At 40.1% G+C, this 24,719-nt stretch overlaps 1 protein-coding gene across 1 annotated transcript in view; it reads right to left on the bottom strand.

Annotated features, from left to right (window-relative positions):
- Positions 1-23,321, bottom strand: part of LOC149022326 (carboxyl-terminal-processing peptidase 1, chloroplastic-like) — a 55,783-nt gene extending 32,462 nt beyond the window's left edge. Inside the window, exons 1-3 of the mRNA XM_089150452.1 lie at positions 22,834-23,321; positions 21,716-21,835; positions 9,945-10,082 (exon numbers count right to left, since the gene is read on the bottom strand). Coding sequence (XP_089006578.1) covers positions 9,945-10,082; positions 21,716-21,835; positions 22,834-23,235 — 660 coding nt within the window. The 5' untranslated portion in view covers positions 23,236-23,321. The remainder of the gene's footprint in view (positions 1-9,944; positions 10,083-21,715; positions 21,836-22,833) is intronic.
- Between the last annotated feature and the right edge of the window lie 1,398 nt (positions 23,322-24,719).

The following is a 24,719-nucleotide window of genomic DNA, read 5'->3' as shown; positions in this document are numbered from 1 at the left end:
TGGTTATTGCTACTCTGAGGAGTGGGAAATCATGTTGAAGATGGAAACTACTTCCACCCCCGAAAAAGGGGGGAAAACCCTACAACGGACGGCCACCAAGAAGGATCGTGAATGAATCCAACGACAGAGAACAAGAGGTAAACCCTATATAAACTAAAGGGTCGCACAAAGTAGAGGTATCTAAATCATTTCCCTTACTATCGTATTCAATTTCTGCTCTGCAACACGCCAGAGCTTTGTGATCAGTTCCTTAACTGACTTAGCCTTCGGAGGTGGCCTCCTGACCCCAGGGTCGGGCCACATCTAACACTGTTTTGCAGGATATTCCTCAGGGATCTCAAGGCTGAGCAGATTTTGGACGCATCATTTGGCGCCGTCTGTGGGAAACACTTTAGAAAGTCATGGTTACCAAATCAGCGGCAGCAGCAGCAGCAGCTGCGCCTCAAAGGATTCAAGATACTCATCCCCCTCCAGAAGGAGACATCCCTGAAGGAGATCTTCCTGAAGGAAGTCGTGCTCGAGAAGTTCACAAAGATGGAGGATTGATTGGAGATGAACATCCAAACGACCTTCAAGAACAGATGAATCAAATGCAGATCCAATTCCTAGAGATGCAGTAGATGCTTCAAATGATGGCGAGGCACGTGGTGGCTCCTCAAGATCCTAATCCCCATGATCAGGAGGAGGCTCGAGGGAGCACATGACTAACTGGGATTTGACTTTCCCCACTACAGGGGCATTCTCTTCAGGGAAATAGACAGCAAGCCGAAGACCAGAATTACAGGCGTGATCCTCGAAGGGGTCGAGAAGGACGGTCTCGAGAAAGAAGAACTGGAGAATTGCCTAAGAGACGGTTAGCATGATTGGGCACAGGAGAGTCGAACAAGAACTCTCACCAAGTTAGAATGAGGGATCCGCACTCATACACCAACGTCACAGCGTTCAGGTAGAGACAGCATTCGGTCAGATGACACTTAGGCGATATACATCGATCGGGAACTGGCGGACATTAATCAGAAATTGGAGCAACTCACAAGAGGAAGAAGAACCAATGATACATACTCTGTCATCAGAAAAACTCCATTCGTGAACCACATTGCCAGGTATGAGTTCCCCCATGGTTTCAGACTCCTTGCATTCTCTACATTTGATGGATTGGGAGATCCAACAGCACATATAAGTTATTCCCAGCAAACCATGGTTCTTGCTGGGTAATTCAGACAAATAATGTGTAGAGTATTCGGATCATCACTCACTGGAGTAGCACAAAAATGGTTCTCGAATCTTCCTTCGGGAAGAATTGCTGATTTTGAAGAATTGGCTCGAAAATTCATTGGTCATTTCCAAAGTGGAATACAGACCAAGAAGACCGAGGAGACACTGTTTACTGTAAAGCAAGGAAATAACGAGTCTATTCAAGATTACTGGCAGAGTTTCAACAAAGCAACAATGGAGATTGAGAACTTGGATGAACAAGTCACCAAGACTGCCCTCTTCACAGGCCTTACCAACAGAAAACTCCTGGCACTATTGCTCCAAGATATGCCAGCCACATACCCTGAACTCGTATAGAGATGTCAGAAGCAGGCTGTAGTGATGGAGATCCTTGAAGGCTGAAGCATGCCAAGGAGAGATCAAAGCCTCAAACAAAGATGAGAAGGTTATTGAAGAGGACCAGGGGTCGAAGCCGCCCGATCATGATCGGGGTCGAAAAGCTCGTTCGAGATGGAAGCAACGTTCGCCCGATCATGTGGATTATACACCATTGAATACCCCACGGTCGGAAATCTTGATGCAAATCAAGAATCAGGATATATTGAAATGGCTACCGAGGATGATTGCTAAACCAGGAGAGAGAAACATGAAAAAATATTGTCGTTTCCATAAAGATTATGAACATTACACGAATGAGTGCAAACATCTGAAGGCAGATATTGAGAGGTTGATGTCCCAGGGGAACTTGTCCAAATTCGTAGAAGGACGAAGTAATGATCAAGAAAGAAGGACTATTGCGGCAAAAAGAAGGGAGCGTTCGGGAAGCCGAGATCGTCAGGACAAAGCTCCTCAATCAAAGAAGGGCAAAGAAGCTATCATCTATCCTTAGTTACTTTCATTTCCTCATGTAGACAAGCTACATTTTTGGTGCAATCTATATTTTTAGAAACCAAATCTCTTTTGAATGGGGGCATACAGGATTAGCAAATCTAAAGGAGTTATAACTAGAAAGGCTTCAGTTATGATCGAATGAGTCCTAATGAGGCTTCGGCTATGCTCAAGTGAGACCTCCAGAAGAGGCTTCGGCTATGCCCGAGTGAGACCTCCTAATGAAGCATCGGCTTTGCCTGAATGAGACTTCCGAAGACGAGGCTTCGGCTATGCCCGAGTGAGACCTCCCAATGAAGCATTGGCTTTGCCTGAATGAGACTTCCGAAGATAAGGCTCTAGCAACGCCTGAGTGGGACCACCAAAAGCTTAAAAGAATTCTCAGGAATCTCTAAGTAGAGGCATCGGTTTAAAACCCGAGTGGGACCTCCGAAAGCTTAGAAGATTTTTTAGGAAATCTCTAAGTAAAGGCTTCGGTTCCAAACCCGAGTGAGACCTTCGAAAGCCTATAGAAATTCTAAGGAATTTCACAAGTAAAAGGCTTCGGTTCCAAACCCGAGTGCGACCTTCGAAAGCCTACAAAAATTCAAAGGAATTTCACAGGTAAAAGGCTTCGGTACCAAACATGAATAAGACCTTCGAAAGCCAATAGAAATTCTAAGGAATTTCACAGGTGAAAGGGTTCGGCTATGCCCGAGTGAGACCTCCCAACAAAGCATCGGCTTTGCCTAAATGAGACTTCCAAAGGTGAGGCTTCAGCTATGCCCAAGTAAGATCTCCTAACGAAGCATCGACTTTGCCCGAATGAGACTTTCGAAGACGAGGCTTTGGCTATGCCCGAGTGAGACCTCCTAATGAAGCATCGGCTTTGCCAGAATGAGACTTTTGAAGACGAGGCTTCGGCTATGCCCAAGTGAGACCTCCTAATGAAGCATCAGCATTTCCCAAATGAGACTTCCGAAGACAAGACTTTGGCAACGCCCAAATGACTCCTTCTAACCCTGAATTTTTCAACAAAATCCTACATAAAGGCTTCGGTTCCGACCGACTAAGACCTTCCCACAAGGCTTCGATTCCGATCGACTAAGACGAAAGAGATTGGGCCTCGGACTTTACGAGTAAGACCCAATAACGCACCAGTCAAGAATTTACTACGGTCGGGAAGAAGATTATATGAGCTACGGATATTTCAAATAAATCCCTACAATTATAAAGGCTTTGGTTACGACCGAATCCTTCTAACAAAGGCTTCAGCTATGGCCAAGTGAGACCTTCTACAAGGCTTCGGCTATGCCCGACTAAGTCCTTCTACAAGGCTTTGGCTACGCCCAACTAAAGTTTTATTGTGAAGACGGAGGATTGCACTCGGCTCAAGTTAGTTGTATCAAGTTACAGAATGTCAAAAGGAAAAAGGCAAGATTGTGTATGAACGAGATGCATTCAGATCAACAGTCAAGTTCAGCGACAGTTCGAATATCAACATCCAACGAACCATATCCATACCCATCAATGGCTGACAATCGCTGACAAACGTGAAGGCAATGATGGCAACGCTTTCCAATGACTACGTGGCGTTCGGCACGCAGACAACAAGGAGTCCAGGCGGCTTGAGAGCACACCGCTGAGCAGATGCTCAGATAGCAATAAATGTGATATTTCAAGAATGAAAGGACGTTTCGTCTGATCGAGATTGAGAAGCAAACCAAGCGTTCGGTCTGGGAGGCTTCTCCCGAACACTCGGCTTGGGGGGCTTATGTTGTGGATAAAATTTGTAGCAAACCTAGTCAGCCTTCGGTTCAATCTTCGACCCGGATCAAATACGGCTCAACCACGGTCGGGTCATGGATCCTTGTTAGCCCTGACCCCATGGTCGGGACCGAGTTCTTGGTTTAAACCACTAGTTGTGTGAGGATGACTGACTCTACAGTTATAGATATAGACGTGACCCCAAAGAGTTCGGTATACGTGATTGACTTATAAACGGTTACTGCTACTCTAAGGAGTGGGAAATCGTGTTAAAGATGGAAACTACTTCCACCCCCGAAAAAGGGGGGAAAACCCTACAATCGGACGGCCACCAAGAAGGATCGTGAACGAATCCAACGACAGAGAACAAGAGGTAAACCCTATATAAACTAAAGGGTCACACAAAGTAGAGGTATCTAAATCGTTTCCCTTACTATCGTATTCAATTTCTACTCTGCAACTCGCCAGAGCTTTGTGATAAGTTCCTTAACTGACTTAGCCCTCGGAGGTGGCCTTTCGACCCCAAGGTCGGGCCACGTCTTACACTGTTTTGTAGGATATTCCTCAGGGATCTCAAGGCTGAGTAGATTTTGGACACATCAGCACCTTAACAGCAATACAACACAAAGGCGACAAAGTGGTAGGCCTAGACAACAAAGCAGCTGAAATCCACACATCAAAAAAATGGTTGGAAACAAGTCGATTCAAAACCGCCTTGCCACCTAGACGGATGCTTTGACAACAATGACTATGATGGGTGGGGGAGGGTTTTCGAGGGCTGCTGATGGAAGGGGTTTCTGGAGCTTGCGCAAGGGAAAGAAGGGGAGAGGGAAGGCTGCAGGTTAGAGAGGAGGAAGGGGAAGGAAGACGGGGTGCTCTACTCACTTAAATAGGCTGCTATTGATGGAAGAACGCTGCTGAAATTGAAGAAAGAAATTTCAAATCCTGCAATGGCCCTCCCGAGAAAGCCATGACTTGTTTCCCACAAGAGTCTTAATTCTTTATTCCATTCAGTCTAATTTTACAATGAGATGAGTGGATTAATCATAGCCTTACATAAAGAAAGAAGGAATTAGACTTTAACTAGGAAATGGAAATAGACTCAACTACGGTTTCCTTCGTAAACTAGGACCCCCTTCACGCTTAACTAAATAATAACCGTTAGAAAATAAACTTTAATGAACCAAAACAGTGCAATAACAAGAAGAACTGGGAAGAAGAAAAAAGAAGAAAGGAGAAGAATTGATAGGAATCACATAAGCCTACGATTCTATCTTAGCACTCCTAGAATCGCAGCCTCTTATTTATAGATATCAATAGTTTATATTACAACTTGAGAAGCAAGCCATCTTGCCCTCTAAAAAAGGAAATAAAGAGTACAACTTATGGACAAAATCTTCTAGTTTTCTTACTCCTAAAACCTGTCCAAAATAGAAAGCAAGGAAGAAAATTCGACCAAAACAGGAATTTTGACCTTGCAAAAGGCCGAAATTTCGATGTTTCAGTCGAAACTGGACACTTTTTTTAGAAATTGGAATTTCAATTTCGGGCCTCATATGGACTCAAAATGATTTGGATTCTTGCATACCACATATTTTAAACATAATAAACACAATGGAACTAGTATTTTACCCCCAAAAAACCATTGAAAATTTATCATTCAAGTATACTAACAAATGACTGGTTCTGACAAGTGCAAATCGTATTGCACAAAGGCATAGAATCATCAGCATGCATGAATTGTTTGGTAGAATGGTTACATATACAACAAGTCAACAAAATAAAATGACCGACTAGATCAAGTGATCGTGTCTCACATATATTAAGTTGAAGCATGTATATCTTATATACATAAAATAAAAATATATAATTTTAGAAATAATTATTAAAACCAGAAAATTAAAAAATGGTGGCAAATAATAAAAAGATAAGTTTAACAAAACACAATCATAGATTATAGTCCTAGGCTAAACATATATTAATTTCAAGGCAATACAAAAATCATTTAAGGCATGAACAAAACAAAAATAAAAATAGGGGAAGTTTGGAACTATTGAGTATGGCTCATGCTTCACATTCTATTGTTGCCGGAGTTTCCTTTGTAGCTGTTGTGGCTTAGGAGATGTTTGGAAGCAAAAAATGAGCAAAAGAGGTGTTTGAAGGCAAAGGAGTTATAGAAATTAGGTAAAAATGGGGTAGAAATCAACAAAAACTAAGGAAAAACAAGTTGGAATGTTGAAATTGTCGAAATTTCGGTCAAAACCTCCGAAATGGTCGAAATTTGACATTTTTCTGAAATAATTGGATTTTCGTTTCGTTTTTGAAAAATGCAGACATTTCAACAATTTCGGTCAAATTTTCTTCTATGATAGAAAGTACCAAAAAATGGAAGTTTTGAAATTAGTAACTAATAGAAAATAGAAACTATGCTTTCTAGAAACTACCAAAACTTGTGTAGCAAGATTCCTACATTAGAAAGAGTAGCATATCTAAAAAGGAAACAAAGAATAATGGCATAACACTGTTCACGTGCACAGTAACAGCCCAAACTTCAACACTCCCCCTCAAACTGGAGTATACACAAAGAAAACTTCAGCTTGCACAATAAGAATAAACTTGAAAGGTAACACCAATCTTGAATCGTGTAGCAATAGCAGACGTCAATAAACACTAAGAAAACTTCACCCGAGAGATAATCAACGCCAACTGAAAGAAAACTTAAATTTTCCATGTCGAAAGAATCGTCCAATAATGAGAACAATCGATGATGTTGAAGACGAACAAAGTTCATAAGTATAGCAAGATCAAAGACACTATCCACCTAATGCTGGTAGTAAAGAGAAATATCCACACTAAATCTTCAAAATTGCGACTTTAAAGTCCATATAAATGCTACACAAGAAGGCAAGTAGTAAGTAAAGTATGGGTAGGTAAAAGGCACTATTGATTACTGTGGACCAAAGGTAAAAGACAGTATGGGTTACTACGGACCAAGTAGGTAAGGTAAAAGACAGTATAGGTTACTACAGACCAAGTAGGTAAGGTAGTATTGGTTACTATGGACCAAGTAGTTAGGTAAAGAACAATATAAGTAAAGGTAGGTAATGATATCGTTGTAGAATGCCATAAGTTGAGGACAAAGATCTTCAAAAATAATATCCATCAGCACATCTTGAGTAGATATAGAATAAGGTATCATTCTCCCCCTCACGTGTAGCATTACACGTGGACAATTAATGATAGCCAATAACCAATATCCAATTCAAAATGATCCTAAGAAATTTAGTTTCCAAGTTCTCCTCATGGTAGGGAATGTTGCAATATGGTAACTATATAGTATCAATGGTAAATATAGTCCAATGGCGAGGAGTTATGGCATAGAAGGGATTTAATAAAAAGAAAAAATATGGACGAGGAGGGAGAGGCATAGGTTCAGCTATGGATATCAAGAACAATAAAAAAGCAAAACATATGTAGTACCAAAGGTGGGTAGAAAAAAAAATTGTCAGACACAACAGTAGTCAATGGAGTAGAACCTAGCTGATACTAAATTCAGGTCTAAGACGTTGAAAAAAATCTTAGAAGAAACAAAGTAGGTACATGTCTTTATGGAAAAAAGAAAAAGAAAAAAACTTGCAGAAAATTAATTCCACCCACGAAATAGGGAAACAGTTGCCCAAGGATTCACATGAAACATTGTATAGCATCTTAGGTTATAAACCAGTAGTTGAGATGCAAACACAATCAGATAGGTAAATCGCAGCCCCTTATCATATAAAAAGGAAACACCTGCCCAAGGATTAAATACTGGGTAGATCGAACCTTAGAGAAGACCCAAAAAAAAACTTGTGTTGGAACCATCATGTAAAGGATTGCAAACTAAAACATACAGCCAATTTTCATCTGGATTCCCTGGGTTGTTAATAGCATCAATAGGTATTATTTGAGTCCTTCATAAGTCATCAAAGAAGCAAATTATATAAACCAATAGCCATTCCATATAAATCTTCAGAAACCAGCAAAAGATCCCACAATCTGTAGTATAAACTCATGAACCAATAGCCTAGAACTTGACTAAGAATCATAAAATAAATTCTGTAGAGTGCAGAACCGAATAGGGTAGACCAAAAAACTGCAGTATGCAAAAACAAAAGGCTAATGAAGGGGATAAAAAAATATATCATAATATAATCCAAGTTCTGGGATCTTCCAAAGGGGTAATAGGTGGGGAAGATCAATTTACATTAATACCTTATCTAATAGTATATTAGTTGCGGCAACAAGTGGTTGCACACCAAGGAAAACTGAAAGAGAACTTCTGAAGAGAATACTTGAGAACAACACTGTTTTGATTAAAAAAGCTCTGATGCCATGTTGGAAATAAACTTTAATGAATCAAAACAGTGCAATAACAAGAAGAACTGAGAAGAAGAAAAAAGAAGAAAGGAGAAGAATTGATAGGAATCACATAAGCCTGCGAATGTAGCTTAGCACTCCTAGAATCGCAGCCTCTCAGTTATAGATATCAATATTCTAGATTACAACTTGAGAAGCAAGTCATCTTGCCCTCTACAAAAGGAAATAAAGAGTACAACTTATGGACAGAATTTTCTAGTCTTCTTACTCCTAAAACCTGTCCAAAATAGAAAGTACTGAAAAAGAAAAGTTTTTGAAATTAGTAACTAATAGAAAATATGTTTTCTAGAAACTACCAAAACTTGTGTAGCGATATTCCTACATTAGAAACAGTAGCATATCTAAAAAGAAAACAAGGAATAATGGCATAACAGTATTCAAGTTACTGTTCACATGAACAATAACAGCCCAAACTTCAACAATAACCACACAATTTAGGGAATTAACTTGTACTGTAAGACCTAATAATCCACAAGGAATCTTTATTTAAAATAGATCCCCAATGACACCAGAACTCACATGACTGACTCAAACAGGGAACTAAAAACAGATTTGAACCTCAGAAAATTAAAAAAAAATTGCCAGGAATAAAATAATCAACCAAATAAAAGGGGAAAATGAAGAAACTTCCCCTACAGGGGTTCAGCCAGCCCCTAATTGCACCATCTTGGTGGGGCCTTGGGACCAAACTAGGGTTTCAATCAGGGGGAGATTTTGTGCTTATATCACATTGGCTCCAATATACTTTCTCAGCCAATTCCCCCCTGTTTAGCTGAGTGATGAGAGCTGCAGCTCAACCCGGATGAGTTGCTCAACATCCGTTACTCTCCACAAGGAAAGATGGAAGTGCTGATCAAGTAGAAAGACTTGCCTCCCTACAAAAACACTTGGGGAGATCTTTAATGAAGTGCACCATCAGTCTCCTGAATTTCACCTTGAGGACAAGGTGAAACTGATTTTCCTTTTTCCTTCTTTTTTTTTTCTTTTTTTTTTTTTTTTTTTTTTTTTTTTTGGGGGGGGGGGGTAGAGTGTTGAAAAGCCCGTGATGTCAAAAGTGTACACACGCAACAGATGGAGGGGCCACAGGGGATCATTGTCCGCTGAAAAGGTGGATGGAACCAACTAAAGAGGCAGGGATGCAGAGACAGCTGGCAGGAGACCATAAGGGAGCAGCCACACTCTTGCTGGAGAATTAGAAGTCGTGGGCCATGAGCAACAGTTAAGATTACGATGGGGGAGAGGAAAAGGGATAGGCAATTAGTGACTAAAGAAGGGGACAAGTGTGTTTGCAGTGGGTGAGCTGAGCTCTCCAGTAGAGGACAAGAAACAGAATAGGGAGAAGTTGGTGAATGCCGTAATTCATAAGTAAGCTGCTAGTATTGAATAAAGCATACATATTACCCTGTTCTAATCTCTGTTCTTCTATTGTATTCTTCATTGTGCTGTGATTTGTAAATGAGTATTGCTGTCACGTCAGTGTGTAGAGATTGAGTTAAGCAGGTCATACAAGATGCTATTTATAAATCATAAGAAGAGCCATGACCACACTTTTTCTAAAGAGTCCCAAACAAAATTTTAATTAACTTCAGATATAAGTAAATTTAAATGCATTCGCACACTGTTTGAGAGCATCATGAAGTATAAAGAACTATTAAGAGCAAGTGTAGTTGAATCACTACCTGCCTTACTCCAGCAACATGGGCAGGACCATCCAAAATAATCCCTAGTACCTTCAATCTCATACGTCCATCAGCATCAGGAAGCTCCCTAAGGTTTATTCCAATCCCAGTCACATCATACTTAGCCATCTTGGAGAACTTTCAGCAATGATGAAAGCATAGTAGAAAGAAATCAGCAAATTCTTATAACTGGACCTAAACATTGATGCAAGTGCCTACAATTGATGGAAGTGAAAGGTTTCCTAAAGGAACGAGCATAAGCATGGCAATATTAACATTAGCATGAGAAGTAAACAAAAATCTAATGTAAGAAGGATGGAGGACAATAAAATCTCTTAACATGATGTCAACATGGAGTATCGAAACACGAACACTCATGAATTAAATGCAGCAAACAGATCGTAGAGTTTCAGGATCCTGTAACCAGCTCATGCGTGTGTTGACTTTCTTGTTTATAATATAAAATCAAATCTCAGTTTAGGAAAAATTCTCTAAATTGAGTTACAGCAAAACGGAAAATTACATGTTGCATAGAATCTCCCAAATGTACTAAAAAGGAAACTATCCTATGGAGATTACTTGTCAACCAAACAATAAGAAAATTAGAAAGTGACCAAAATAGAAAGTAGCCAAAGTAGAAACCTAAGCTAAAACAGAAAGCAAAATATCAATAAAATAAATTGAAGGGAAGAACAGGACTGCCAAACCTAGATAACAGAACCAACTTGAGGGAAAGGAAACATAACATGAAAAACATTTGTTGGTTGGTTGGTTCAATTCTATTAATGGATTTCGTTTATTTACTTAGATTAATATTTCTTGTCGTTGCCCAAGAAAGAGTCATTATGTAATATTGTTGTTTCCACTTCATTATAAATAAAGGGTCTTGAGATCACATTGATCCATTCTACCACAATCGACTTTCTCAACAAAGCATCAGAGCCAAAAGTCAATTGGGGGGGGGGGGGGGGGGGGGGGGGGTGGCAGGGGGAGAGGAAAGCAACAAAAGAAGGCAAAGGAGAATCTCCCTCCCTCTAAACCCACCACTATCACTGTCGCTGCTCCCTGGACCCACCACCATCACCTACAACCAGTCTTTCTTCCATTGCCAAGACCTGCAACCACCCATTCCAGCAATATTTCTTCCATCGCAACCTGCAACTACCCATTCCAGCAACCTCTCTCTCTATCTCTCTAAACCCACCACCTTCAGTGTCGCTGACTCGCTGCTCCCTGGACCCACCACCGTCACCTACAATCAGTCTTTCTTCCATCGCCAAGACCTGCAACCACCCATTCCAGCAATATTTCTTCCATCGCAACCTGCAACTACCCATTCCAGCAACCTCTCTTCCACTGCAACTTGCAACTACAGCAACCTTTGTTCCATTGCAACCTGCAAATACTCATTCCAGGCTCCAGCCACCATTGTCTTGTTTCCTTCCCCTTTTTCTTGAATTGCAAGAACCTGCAAACCTTTTTCTTTTTTTTTTAAACCACCGAACGTGAAACAAGCCTGCAATCATCGAACCCGTCAAACCTGCAACCTGAAACACTATCGCCTCCACCATCAAACCCATAAATTGATATCTCCTTCACCTTATCTCTACACTCCATCAAAGTATTGAACCCAATATTACAATCAAACCCAACCGGCGGAGTCGCCTTCTTCCCTCCATTTTTTCTGTTTTCTCTAAAGAAGAAGAACAGTAATAGCACCTTCTTAACTGAACCAGAAACAGACCCAATCTGGACCTATCAAGCCCAATAGAACACTTGAACCAGAACCAGATCCACTAAAAACAGAACCTGCAGCTTATGTCATTTAAAAAAAAAATGGGGTTCCTTATCCCATGAATCCGACTTACTTGCGTGGTTAGGCTATTCAACTCCACGATGTTTCAGTTATTTCAAAAGGGTAAAGACTGAAGAACAGTAGGGATTTTTTTGAATCCATGGCAATCACTGATGGTACCACTGCTCCCACTGGCTTCGAACATTGACCTACTCTTCCTCCTGTTTCGATACAATTTGATGGGACAAATTATTTGATTTGGTTCTGATCTGCGTACCTGACTATTGCTGGAAGAAAAATTGTTGGACACATCACAAGCACCCTATCAAGCCTACAACCGCAGGTGCTTCATAGGATAAATGGATCTCGAATGACTCTCTTATCATGTCATTCTGATAAGAACCTACTAATCACTCTGGGATTTAACAGCAAAAATGGGAGAGAATTACAAGATAAAGCTAGTTTTAATGGTGCCAGTCACCCCCAACACCTCACAGTGCCCCTCAGCCTACAGCTGCCCAAACATCATTCACATAACATTTGATGCTCTTTGCTCTCCCTTCCCCTCTATTTATAATCACCCCCCCCATACTGACCCCCTCACTCTCTCTCTCTCCCCCCCCCCCCCCATGTGGCATAATCCTGGGGTCCCATCACTACCAACCCCTTGAAATTCACCTTGTCCTCAACGTGAAGGAAAATTAAGCACTTGGTTTTCACATGCTTGCCACACAGCCAAGCCAATTCAGCAACATTCTCAGAGACACAATAGCAAACCCATTTCCAAGGATGTAACTGACCAATGGCATGCAACTTTTGATGCTTTCCATTCACCACTAACTCCTCAAATGAAAGAGTAGAGATGTCACACTTCAGTTCCTCTCGAGCAAAATGCCAAAAACACCATAGATGGGTAGATGGGAGCCAACCTGACGTCCAAGAGGCGTAATGCTGCCATTATCCAAATGGGGAAGACCAAGAAGCAACGCTTCAGAAGTTATACCCGCCTAAAATCCAGCGTCGAGGTAACCTATTTCTGCCGATGATTTCATGGCACATGCAGTGATAGAACGCAGGTCCTCTAAATCAAGCACCAGACCACAAAGAAGAAAAAGAGAGTGGGATTCAATGCTAGACAGACCCCCAAGCAAATTGAGAAAAACTTTTAGAGAAAAATCGAGGGGAACTTCTCCAAACAGTGGTTTTCTCCAGCATATTTTTTCAGTCCAAGAGTCGTTGGTGCAAGTCACACCCCTACAAATGTTACCATTGTTGGGAGAGCCAATCGATTGGAAGCCCGAGTTGTATTGCATTTCAATCATAGAAGAAGGGTTCCACTCGCTGGTGTCAAGAGCTGCATCTCTACCTTGGGTTGTTGCACAACCAGCTGCGAGGGCTTTCTCAAGAGGGAGGTAGAAGACGACACTCTCTCCTATTGGTTAGGTCGGACCTCCATTGCTACCGCCCCATTCTCGCTGCCTCATTTTCCGTCTTGGTTTTGAGAGGTTGAAGACGATGGCTTCCCCCTTTTTTGCTTGGTCGGACCACTGGTTTGGTGAGTCTTTGGTTTGAACTGGGCCTTCGGTTGAGCCTTGGTATGTTTGAGTTATTTGGGCCCAAAGTAAGAATGAAAAAAAGTGGGTTTTAGGGTAACAAAATAGGCCAGGCCTATGGTAGATGTTTTAAATGGGTGGGGTCCAAATGCTTAAACCCATGGGTTGAAAGGGATGGGCTGGGTATGGGGTAAAAGGAATGGGTTAGGCTTAAGGTTAATAGAATGGGTCAGGCCCTTAGTGTTGCTTTTGAATCGGTTAAGCCTAACCGCTGAGAAACTAAGGGTTAAGAAAAACGGGTTGGAGATTGGTTTAATGGAATCAGATGGGCTTGGGGCTAACGGAATGGGTTAGGCCCAAGGGGTTTCTTAGGGAATCTAGCAATCCAATCTTTGTATTTGGTTTGCCTAGGCTTAAGTGGTCCTTGGTATTTAGAGCTCGAACTAAACCAACGAACAGGTTAAGAGGCAATTCGAACAAAAAACCCTCCTTCAAACTCTCTTCTCCTTATTTGACGAGCTGCAACCCTCTCCGTCGCCGCTTAGAGCTTTTTGCCAATTGCTCCTAACCTCCTTTTATGCCTCTTCTCTTCGCCACATCTCGATTTAACAGCAGGATACCGCACTTCCACTCTAGTCCAGTAGGTACCCTCACTCGAACCTCTCTTCTTCTTTCTTCTCCACGTTAGGCGAAGTGCAACTTTCGTCGCCAGCAGTACTCCACTCTCCGAATGATGCTTTCTTCCGGCCTTCTTTATAGCTAATCCATGCCATTTTTCAACGTGCACCTTCAAATCGACTTCGCTAACGCTTGTCTCAACCACAGCACTATGGTTGTCCAAAGCTGAGATGAAATCAATTTTTAAGCCTCAGTGAAGCTCACCCAATCCAGCTTCGGCCAGCATCTCGCGTAGACCCAATCTTACACATCACCTTCCAAACGTTCGAGAGCTACTGCAAGCCAATGTTCTTGCTCAATCTGGTGTTTCCAATAGAAAAACTCGACTTCAATCAACCATTCCTGCGCTCTTCCTTACCGGAAAACTAAGATAGTGCCATAACTCCTCCTTGGGATCATCACTACTCTAATACCAATTGATAAGAACCTACTAATCACTCTGGGATTAAATAGCAAAAATGGAAAAGACTTATAAGATAAAGCTGGTTTTAGTGGTGCCAATCACCCCCAACACCTCATGGCACCCCTCAGCCTAAGGCTGCCCAAACATCACTCACATAACATTTGATGCCCTTTCCTCTCCTTTTCCCTCTATTTATAATCCCCCAATACAAACCCACTTGTCCCCCTTCACGTGGCATAATCTTAGGGTCCTATCACATTCCTTTAGAATTCTATTAATCCAAATCTTATTTGTGGATACCTATTGCTTGATACTGCAACCCAAATCTAGAAGACTACTACAAAAAAAAAAAGGACAATTAGCGTATGATGCACAAATTTATGAGCTACAGAAGAAGCTTTATGAGGCTACCTAGAAGGAACTGAATTACGCTCTCATTGGCAAGAGTTAGATCACTATAGGGACTATCACCCCATGAATCCTAATGATGTGGCTGCCTATAGGAAGCAAGTAGATAAAATTTGGGTATATGACTTCTTGGCTGGTTTGAATATGGAGTATGATCAAATCATGGTACAAGTATTAAGTCGTTCTAACTTTCCTATACTAGAACAATCTTATGCCCTCATCAATGTGAGGAAAGCCATCGTTTTTTCCATGTTTCATGCCCTTATTGTGGAGAAATCAGCCCTGCAGTTTGTTAGCACCAAATCTGATTCAACCACGGAGATTGTCAAATGTGAGCACTGTCATAAACCATGTCATACCAAGGCCACTTCTTGGAAGCTACATGGGAAGCCTGCTGATTTTGAGTAGAAAATGGCACAAAGAAGGGGAAAATCGAAGGCCAATCATTCTAATATTGTTCCCACAGCACCCTCTGCAAACATTGGTTTTTTACATGAGGAATTAGCTACTCTGCGAGGTATTCTATAGTCTTCTACTACTTGTGCAACCTCTAGTACTACTTCCATTACCCATGCCAACTCTTATCTTGCTACATCAGGTAAAACTCGTACAAGCTTCCATATTTCTTTGGTTTCTACTCCTAGATCATTGATACAGAGCCACAGATTATATGATAGGTTCATCCTCTTTTTTCTTACATTATTCTCCAACCTCAGGGAAAGATAAAGTTCGAAATGTTGATGGCTCTTATTTTTCCACTGCTAAAAAGGGACCATTCAGCATTCTCCATCACTCTCTTAGTCTAAAGTTTTGCATGTTCCTTCCTTCTCTACTAACTTGCTTTTTAGTAGTCTTACACATGACTTGAATTGTAAAATGATTTTTTTTCCATCCTACTGTGTGTTTCAAAATCTGGTAATGGGGAGGAGATTGGATGTGGTAAACTAGACAATGTACTTTATCTGTTGGAGCCGATTGAAGGATCTATTTCTGCTCTAGCTACGTCTTCTCATCAGGTCCATTCGGTTATATCAAACCTTCATCAATAGCATTGTAGGCTAGGTCACCCTCCTTTAAGTACTCTTAAAAAAGTATTTCTTGATTTAGTTTCTTCTTGTAATAAAGACGAATTTTTTTGTGGAGCCTACATTTTTGCGAAACAAACTCATTATACTTATTTACCTTCTCTTCATAATAGAAAATCTATTCCTTTTGTGTTAATTCATACTGATGTCTAAGCCCTTCCCGACTTGTGTCAATTACTAGCCATAGATACCGTGTTACTTTCATTGATTCACTCTCTCATTGATTTATCTTTTAAAACGGAAACAAAGGAGGTTTTCCGATATTTTTGAGATTTTCATAATATGATTAAAACTCAATTCAATGCCATTGTGAGTATATTAATGGTGAGTTTTAGAGTTCTCTGACTTTGGCATAATACACCAAACTAGTTGTGTTGATACAACTGCTCAAAATAAGGTTGTAGAAAGAAATAACCAGCATCTATTAGAGAAAGCTCGTTCTCAATGATTGCTATGAATGTCCCTAACCAATATTGGAATGATGTTATACTCATGCCTCTTACCTTATGAATAAGACGGCCAATAGGATACTTGGTTTCAAGTGTCCTAATGAGATTCTCCAAGGAGACTCTTCATTTGTTATTCCCCCAAAGGTTTTTGGAAGTGTATTATGCTAGAATAACAGCCCCACCAAGATAAGTTGGCTCCCCACAACCTACGCTACATCTTCCTAAGGTATTTTGCTACTCAAAAAGGGTACAAATGCTATCATCCTCCTTTTAAAAGAACCATTGTTCCATGGATGTTGTGTTTAATGAATCTTGTCCTCCCTATACACCTTTCCAAGGGGAAAGTCCTAGAGGAGAGGTGTTCTTTCCAACCTTGGACTATCCTACCACACATATAAACACACACATCACCACACTTACAGGCCCTAGAAGAGATTCCTAACCAGGGGAGCATTTGGCCAGCATAACAAAGGACTCTATGTCTCCCCCTTCTTTGTTTGAACCTTATAAGGATCCTACTTAGGGGGAGACCACCCTTGTGAAACACACTATTGAGGTCTTCCAAAACAAAATTGACTAGAATAAAGAGGTGCAAACGTATTAGAGAAAGAAACTACAATCAGCCCAAGCAGGTGGAAAAAGTTAGCATGATGCCACTCCAATCTTCTACTCCAGAATCAGGTTCTAGTGTTCTCCTTAAGGTATCTAATTTTGATCTCCCTACTGCAATTAGAAAAGGAGTTAGATCATGTACTCAGCATCCCATAGTGATGTAACCCCGGAATTTAAAGTCAGATTTTTAAAATCTTCTGAAGTTGGTCCAGCACTCAATTAGGGTTTATAAGTGTTTTGGCTAGCCTTTTAGGGTATTTAGGGTTTTGGCTGGGATGGAGAAAGGGTTAGGGTTGCTGGTTTTTTAATTCAGAACTGTTTCCTATCTTATTCCTTCAAATAGAAGATGTTCTAGCTGTGAGAAATTGATAAAACTCAGTTTTCTGCAAATATGGAATTTCTGTAACTTCAAGGAACAAGATGAAAGTGCAGGGATTTAGAACTTAGGGTAACTATACTGTATTTGCAGAACTAAGGATGGGCATGTGTTCCTAAGGCTTGTGCTATCCTAATGAGCCTAAATGGGGGCTAAAAGGGGCTGGGGATGATGCAGTCTCAGATGGGGTAGGACCCGGAGCTGTGGGGAAGAAGAAGAGGTTGGGAAGGGCTGCAGTGGTAGGGCTTGGGGTGGGGAATGGCTGAAGGTGCAGGGGAGGGTTAGAAGGTGACTAAACTTACTCATGAGTTAAGGGATTTTCTGGAATCTGCAGATGAAAGCTTGAAGTGGTTGTTGATGATCAAAAGACTGAAGAATAATAGCACTTAAACCCAGCTGCAGGGTATCCCCAGGATTCCCACAACTTCCCAAGTCAGTTCTCAAACTCAATTTGATTCACTAATCAAGACTGAAGTTTAAAATACTGGACTAAGCTATTTATAGCCTCTACAACTGATTTGGACTCAAATAATGATTCCATTACCTATTTGGGATCCAACACTACTTAATTAGAACTTGAGTAAAATAAGACCACTACTTAAGATAAGGTTTCTAATTTTAGATAATCCTATCATAAACAAATCACATTCAAAAACAAATACCAACTTCACTCAACTACTCAAGACTCCAAATTAGGAAATAATTAAAATTAAATTACTTTAAGGTAAGGTTCCTAAAATTAGGGAACCCTATCCTAACAGCTCAACACTAACTTGAATGGACTGTAACTCTTAAACTGCTAATTCAAACAGAAAAAATAAAGATAGATCCCTAACCTTAGGATCGTGGGGACTCTGGGGAGTAAAATAAGACCCATATTGGGATTTGGGCCCCAAAATGGGGCTTGGAAAATGACTAAAATACCCTTGGGTTTGGCCAGCTTTAGGGGCACCTTTTGGGTCTGATTTTTTGCCCAATTTTGGGGGGCCCAACCCAGGATACATCACATAGCCAAGTATGTTTCCTATGATTCTTTGTCTGACTACTACCGTGCTTTTGTACCCTTTTTATTATCTGTCTCTGATCCTAAGAGTTGGCAAGAAGCTTATGTTGATAAAAGGTGGAAATTAGCTACAATAGAGGAAATGCAAGCAATGAAGAAAAATGATACTTGGGGAGTGGTTACACTTCCTTCAAGAAAAAAATCCATGGGCTATAAGTGGGTATTTGTGGTTAAACAGGATATGGATAGATCAGTCAATGGGTAGAAGGCTATACTAGTTGCGAAGGGGTTTACCTAGACATATGGAATAAATTATTAGAAGACCTTTGCCCCTATTGCAAAACTGAATATTTTTGAAGTTCTACTGTCGGTGGCTATGAACAAAGATTGGAACTAGCATCAACTAGATGTGAAGAATGCCTTCTTACATAGGAGTTGGAAGAAAAAGTTTATATGGAGATCCTACATTGCTTCTTTAATGACAATACTGCGGGAAAACTTAGTCGGTTGAAGAGGTCTATTTATGGATTGAAACAATCAGATGTTGGTTTGGACGCCTCCAGAAGTTAGTGACCTCTATTGGGTACAAGCAAAGTAATGTTGATCATGAACTGTTTATCAAGAAGTCAGGTACCAAGATCACTCTTCTGATTGTTTATGCGGACGATATTGTCATCACAAGGAATGATGCTGAGGAAATATTGAGGCTGAAGGACTGTCTTAGCAAAGAGTTTGAAATTAAAGACCTAAGGAAGCTACAGTATTCCCTAAGAATTGTGGTGGCCCGGTCAAAGAAGGGTATATATCTATCTTAGAGGAAGTATGTTCTAGAAGAGCTAAACTTAAGGAGAAAGAGGGAGAACCAGTGGACAAAAGATGGTAGGGAAGCTTATGTACTTGTCTCAGGCCATGCCTGACATTGCATATGCCGTGGGACTAGTGAGCCAATTCATGCATGATCCATATTTAGCTCATACGAGAGCCATTACCAAACTACTGCAGTATTTAAAGGGAAGTTCTGGAAAAGGGATACTTTTATCACCCACTGGTAATCTAAACGTAGAAGCATATGCTGATGCAAATTAGGCTGGGTCTCTAGACAAGAAGTCTATTTCAGGTAATTGTACCTTTGTTAAAGGTAACCTACTTACTTTGAGGAGTAAGAAACAGAATGTGATAACCTTATCCATTACAAAAGTTGAATACAGAGCTATGATTCGTGAATGTGTGAACTACTATGGCTGAAAGTTCTGCTTGAAGACATTAGAATTCAAGTCCGAAGCCCTATAATATTGTATTGTGACGACAAGTCTACAATTAATATTAACAATAATCCTGTGCAACATGATCGAACCAAGCACATTGAAATTTATGGATATTTTTTGTCAAAGAAAAGATGGAACAAGGGCTGATTTGTATGCCTTTTGTGAGATATGGAGACCAAGTAGCTTATATTTTCACCAAGGGTTTGAAGGAAGGAGATTTCCTCTCTACTGTAGGCAAGTTGGGCATGACTAACATCTATGCCTCAACTTGAGGGGGAGTGTTGGTTGGTTTGGTTCTATTAGTGGGTTCGGTTTATTTACTTAGACTAATATTTCTGGTTGCCCAAGTAAGGATCATTATGTAATATTGTATTTTCACTTCATTATAAATAAAAGGGCTTGGGATCACATTGATCCATTAAGCATTCTACCACAATCGACTTTCTCAACAGCATTACACAACAAACTTAAACAGGTGAACAACAAATGATGTGGATATCATCCCTATGGCAAAATATTCTTTTTGGAATACTCTCCTATAAGTCTGAACTAGTATGAAATTTATTGCATGTCAGATGTCTTGAATTTCTATGTATCCACAATTTTAGGGTTAGGGATGTGTGATTATCTCCATAAAATTAGGGTTACCCCAGAATCCTTTCCTTGTGAACCAGCGAAAAAGGAACCAAACTTGGGAACTGGAGATTTTCAATAAACATCTGGATGAGTTGAAAGAAATTGAGAAGAAAATAAAGTTAGGGCTCTAAGAAATCAATATGGATTGGTTTAGAGATTCCCAAAATTACCCCAGAGTTGCAAGGAAAGCCTGTGGTTGGGTATTGGGTGGGTTAGAGATGGTTTAAGAGAATAAATGGGCTGTTATGGCTATAGAACTGATTCGTGGGTAGGTTTCTTGGGATCTTGGTTGGATCTTTGGATCTTGCCTCTCTTTCTTTTCTTTCTCTCTGTCTCTCTTTTCTTTCTTTCTTTCTCTCGTTTCTTCCTTCTTTCTTTTCTTTTGTTTCACTTCATGCTGCTGCAAGATTCAAGAAGGGGGGGGAGGGGGGGAGGGGATAGGGTTTAGGAAGGGTCGGGAAGGGGTTCTAGGGGTGCCGCAAGGGTGGGAATGTGTTTTTGGGGTTGCAGAAGGGGTGGGGAAGGGTTCTTGGTAGTCTGTGATGGGAGGAGAAGTGACAGGAGAGGCTGTACTTACTGACTTAGGGCTTAGCTGTTGCCACAAGCGCTTTTTTTTTTTTTTTTTTTTTTTTGGTGTTTGAAATGGAAGAACCTTGCTGAAAATAGGAGATGAAGACCTTCAATAACCACTTTGGCCCTCCCAAGAAAACCAGGACTTGATTTCCCTCAAGATTCTAATTCTTTATATTCAATTCAAGATGGTTTACAATGAGGTAGCGTGGGCTATATATAACATTACCATTGGAGGGAAAAGACTTGGACTCAATCTTGGAAACCTAACTTGACTCAACTAGGGAATCCTTTATAGACTAGGATCCCCCTTACAACTTAATAAATATCAACCACAAACAAAAGAAAGCAACTTGCAAAATAAAAGTTAATTATCCAAAAAGAATCTTAATTTAAAATTGATTCCAATTGGGACTCCATCTCTAACTAGGGCTCTCAAGACTAACTCAACAAAAGAAATAAGATTAGACATGGAGTCAAGATAATATAAAGAAAACTACTAGGCTAAAATACTAACCAAAAGAAGAGGGAAAATGACCAAAATGCTCCTGGTAGGGTTCAGCCAGCCCACTAGGTATGCCAATTTGGCTTGGGTCTAGGGCCCAAATTGCTGGTTCGGCTAGGGGGATGGGGCCTGCTTACATCACATTCTCTTGTGAAATGCTATGAGGAACGATACAAGAGTATTACTCTAAATATTTCTTACATGATTAGTTCACATTTTCGGAGTTTTAGACACCTTTTAAGCAGTCCACAAAGAACATGCTTGAACATGACCAAATATAAAGAAAACGTAAAGAAATGAGGTCTCCCAGCCCTTCTTTTGTTGGTGATGCTGGTGGTGTTATCATGTTCCTTTTCAATCAACTCTGGTTTTTTATGGAAAACAAAAAGGTAAATGAATTAGAATTTGTAACAAACTATTGAGGAAACTTTACCTGTGAAGGAGAAATAAACCGTGTATAAGGATCACCTAAGCTAGCCAGCATCCGTCTGATGATATCATGAGCTTTAGACCTCGTCTGGATTGAGCTACTAGTAAGATCTTCCTTCTTTTGCTGAAGACGGAAAGAAAAACATTCAGAATTTGTCCATCTCTACACAATCAACAATGTATTAGAGTAAGACAAACCAAACAGAGGCCAAGAAAAACAGTGAAGTAGGTATAGTATTAAACAAAAACCATAAGAAGATCATGGTTTTTTTTTTTTTTTTTTTTTTTTTTTTTTTTTTTTAAATCATTGGCATTCTTAATATTGAGGAGCTGCAAATTCCATAGATAAGAGTACTCGCTTTGTCCTTTTAAAGCTAATGAAATGTTTGTGAATAATAAGTTTGATATTCACCGATTGCTAAAAAATTCACTTCATCTCTCTAAGATCCACCCCTTTAGCAAATTTTCCATCACAGTTTGAATTGACCCAACAACAACAACAGCATCAAGCCTTTTCCCAACTAAATGGGGTTGGGTACATGGATCTTTGCCTTCCAATCAGTTCTACTTTTGAATTGATCCGACATTATTTACAAATTACTTAAACCTCCACATAGCTAGCAACCCCATTTGGAGTTTCCTTAATTTCATCCCAGAGATACCATAGCTAAAATTGCAAGAATTGCTCTATGAATTGTAAAATGTGGTCTTGAAAAGATCTAGAACTGGGCCTCATTCATTTGAGGCCATATCAATAAGTTTTGATTTTTTTTTTTTTTTTTTTTTTTTTTTTTTTTCTGCTAACTAAAGTGGAAGGAAGGGAGAAGGAACAAATAAAAAGGACAACATACGATTAATGATTTCCAATACACATTCACTGTCCCGTAAGCATAATGCTTGCGTTAAAAAAAAAGGGCAACATTATGAACACTAACGCATGATTCAGCATTTGAAATAAATAGGAAGGTGGAGAGAAACAGGGTGGCAATCCCCCTAAAATCCCTAGATCAAGTCTCTTAAGACCAATAGGTGGACATAAGCATATAAAAGTTTAACCAACGATGGGCTAACAGAATAACCACACCACACGCAATAACATTAAGGGCTAAGTGGGTATAGTACCATCCATCGTTCAGGGGACCAACGATGCTTCCCAGTATCAAGGAAGCTATCATTGACAATCTCCCAAGCTTCCTCCACAATTGCTTCATTAGTAACCAACTCTGGAGCTATTTCAACCATCTGGTCTTGCTCTTCTTCCCGACAATACTCGGAAGAAGGTGGTGATTGGATTTGAAGCGACGAAGACTCATTAGCATATGTAAATGGAGCAGAAAAGAGCAACCCAAATGAGACAGCACCCGTAAACGCATGGAGTATTACTTTCTGGGGCCATTTCAAGTTGAGATGATTAGAAAATCTGGGCTCGGAGTTAAAACAGAGAGATTTTGGAGAAATATGACTGGGAATGATAGCCGTTGTTCCGACGGGAATGGAGCATGAGCAGCTGAATGCTACCCTCATCCTATAATTTCTTGGCGCTAGTTTGTTTGCAGGATGAAGTGGGAGCAAACGCCTTCTTCGTTTGCAAGTCGGGATCGGTTCAGTTTTTTTTTTTTTCTCCCAAGTATAAATCTATATGAGCAAATCTATATTATCATACTATTGCACTATTTTATTATTATTATTATTCCTATTGATATAAATATTACGTACTTCCATTTGTTGGAAATAAAATTGTTCTTTGAGATAAAATAAAAATAAAAAAAATTGGGTAGACGCTTTGGGATAAAATTATTCATTCATTAATTTTTTAACAATCTAAGAAGAATTTTGTTGGACTAAATTCTCCTAAAAGACTTATCATCCATTTATTAGAAATAAGGCATTTTAATTTTTTAAGGGGTAAAGTTGTTAATTAAAAATTACTTCATAATTTAATTTACACCAGTAAGTCTACGTCTTTTTTTTTTTCTTCTTTTGTTTTTGGTAAAAAACAGATTCATTAAACAAAAGGGCAAACAGCCACCTAGACAACCTGATTACAAAGATCAAGAAGCTAAGGAGAGGAAATAGGCCAAACCGTCTTGTTTGCCAAAAACACGGCCATCTGGCTAAGGAATGAGCAACTGAATTAGCCTCCCTAAAAATAGATTTACCCACAAAATCCACCCAAAGAAAACAAATATATTGAATGTCTTCAATGAGTGGGCCCACTTCAAGAAGCGGGAGGATTCCTGATTAACCATGCGAGCAAGAGACATATTGTCTGTCTCAACAAGCACCTCACAAAAACCACCTTCCATCACAGCTAACAAACCTTCTAAGACAACAGTAGCTTCGCCCACCAAAACTGATTGAGACTAACATGGGATTGACAGAGCCAGCAGGGGGCACCACTATAATCACGAACAATGCAACCACAGCCCCCACAAGATTCTTTGGAAAGCCAAGAAAAATCACAGTTCAATTTCAACTGACCAACAGAAGGGAAAGTCCAATACTGACATCTCAGTCTAGTTGCAGAAGGCATTGGAGAATTCTTGATTTGAGCATTAGTAAACTCTACATGAGCCTTCAGAGCTTTTTCCACAACTATACCTGGGTCCCAATTATTTCCCCTAAAAATCAATTCATTGCATGCAAGCTAGATGGACCAACAAACCATAAATGCCAAACCCAACAAATCCTCCTCTACTGAACGATTAGAGAGAGTAAGTAATCGCCACCCATTAAGGAGGTCTAGTAAGTTTGCTAGTTGATTGCCCCTAACAACTGCATCCAAATTACATCCAAACCAGATAGCTCTCGCATATGGACAATCAAAAAGCATATGATCAGTTGTTTCACAATCACACCCACACCCACATCTTTTACACCCAAGGTCCACCATGATTTGTCGCCTCAAAAGATTATCTGCAGTAGGGATACATTGATTTGATACTTTCCAAATGAAAGCTTTAACCTTTGGTAGGCATTTACTTTTCCATATGGTCATCCATCCCTGG

The sequence above is a fragment of the Hakea prostrata genome, chromosome 3 (assembly GCF_041222555.1).
Source record: "Hakea prostrata isolate BN-2017 chromosome 3, UWA_Hpros_2, whole genome shotgun sequence".
NCBI classification, from domain to species: domain Eukaryota; kingdom Viridiplantae; phylum Streptophyta; class Magnoliopsida; order Proteales; family Proteaceae; genus Hakea; species Hakea prostrata.
Note: the sequence above shows the minus strand (reverse complement) of the source record. Positions and strands in the feature narration are given on the sequence as shown.